Raw genomic sequence first — 1,798 nt, forward strand, 5'->3', positions numbered from 1 at the left:
AGGGCATTGCCCTTTGGAGTGTTTGAAAGGCCAAGTTTTGCAAGAAAAACAAGTTTCTGCAACTGTAGGTCAGACGCGGCCTGCGTCAAGGTGCAGGCCAAACTAATGCGGGCCGCCTGGCCCTGTCTGATCTGCATAACTTGCAGAATTTACAGTTTAGGTCCCTGTTGTGTATTTAAGCCATTTTCAGCACTTCTAAGGCCCGTAAAGCCAACTTTAAGGCCCTAAAATGATGCCTAAACATTGTGGACATGAAACATGCTCAAAAATATGTCGTATGTTGGTTCGTTTGGCCGTACGATCGCGATGTTCGGTTAATTACGACGGAATGCGCATAAGCGCGAAAAACGATCCAAATGACGCGACGAATGGATTTTTCTCATGCCAAACACTAAGGCATAATATTAGGATGCTTACATAAATTTTTGGATGTCCGGATGTATTCGGAACGTAAGTTATGCGCGAAAGTGCAAACTTGTGCACTTTTTGACACTTTTAGCCCCTGAATGATCCAAAAGTTTGTTTTAGCATACAAAACCCCTCAAAGCCTATTTCTAAGCTATGTAAAGGATATTTATGGTATGTTTAACTCATGGACATGTTCCGGAATGTTTGTTACAGTTCAAATTGGCATACTTTCGCAGTTTGTCAAGTTTAGTCCCTGTAAGCGGATTAACTTGTTTTTGCCATACCAAAGCCTTCAAAACTTATTTCTAAGTTATGTAAAGGTTATTTAAGGTATGTTGAGTATTTGTTGATGTTCCCAAGTATTTGTCGCATTAAACTGAGTACATTTACGCACCAGTTTGCGTATAATTCTCTAGAAAGCGATGTAGAGTTTGAAATTGAACAAAAGTCAAAACATGAAAAATGTAAAACACAACCAAACAAACATTGGGATCAAATAACATTGTTTTATTGATAATTGAACTATTCATAATGATTTCGAGCACAAATGTTACACAACCGGTGCCCGATGAACCTGTTGCGGGGTCTGATAAGCATCTACTCCCCGCGGTTGTCTCTATTGCTGATACATTGGCTGATTACGGTTAAATGCCGGATTTTGAAAACCACTTGGATATCCCATATAACCCTCGTTTATCCCCCACTCTTCATCTCCATATCCGTCATCCCATGTCTCTGTTCTCGCCCTGTTTTCCACTTGCTCAAACATAGCACCCGACCGGTTCGGGTATGGCACTAAATTTGGTTGATTCACGGGCCGCAACGGATTGGGCTGTGATGGTAGTTGGCTTTCTAGAGAGTAAAGTGGTCCACCAATAACGTGAAATTCTCCAGTTGGAGCAGAGGTTGGTTGGGTGGTCGTCCTTGATGATGGTGCAATGGGTGGGGTTTGTTGTTGTGGTTCAAATGTAAATGGAGGTGGTGGCATTGGTGGCATCTCAGTAATCGGTGGTTGTTGTGGTGTTTGCTGCTGTGGGGTGGATTGATTTTCTAGTGGATTCATTGTGGTTTGAATTGCTTTTCCTTTCAAGGCTGAACGAAGACTCAAATTTTGGCGTGCGATCTTTTCAATTTCAGGATCAAACAAGAGCGGTGAAGATCTTCCTGAAAACCTAGTATGCATGCAAAAAGGTCACCTGCACACAAGTAGACAAGAACAAACGCGTAATACCGAACAAAACAATAATAAACAAAAAGAAATATTTTTGGGTTTTTAGATTTTCTCAAAAACAATAAAAAAACTACTACTAAACTAACACTAAGCGCACGAATTCCCGGCAACGGCGCCATTTTGGTGACTATCGTTAGGGTCAATCAAAAACCGAAATAA

At 41.2% G+C, this 1,798-nt stretch overlaps 1 protein-coding gene across 1 annotated transcript; it reads right to left on the reverse strand.

Annotated features, from left to right (window-relative positions):
• Positions 1–1,024: 1,024 nt before the first annotated feature.
• On the reverse strand, positions 1,025–1,471 carry LOC110914159 (proline-rich extensin-like protein EPR1). Its single transcript, XM_022158971.1, has one exon. The coding sequence runs from the start codon at positions 1,469–1,471 to the stop codon at positions 1,025–1,027; it is 447 nt and encodes a 148-aa protein (XP_022014663.1).
• Positions 1,472–1,798: the final 327 nt, after the last annotated feature.

The sequence above is a fragment of the Helianthus annuus genome, chromosome 15, assembly GCF_002127325.2.
Source record: "Helianthus annuus cultivar XRQ/B chromosome 15, HanXRQr2.0-SUNRISE, whole genome shotgun sequence".
Lineage (NCBI taxonomy): Eukaryota > Viridiplantae > Streptophyta > Magnoliopsida > Asterales > Asteraceae > Helianthus > Helianthus annuus.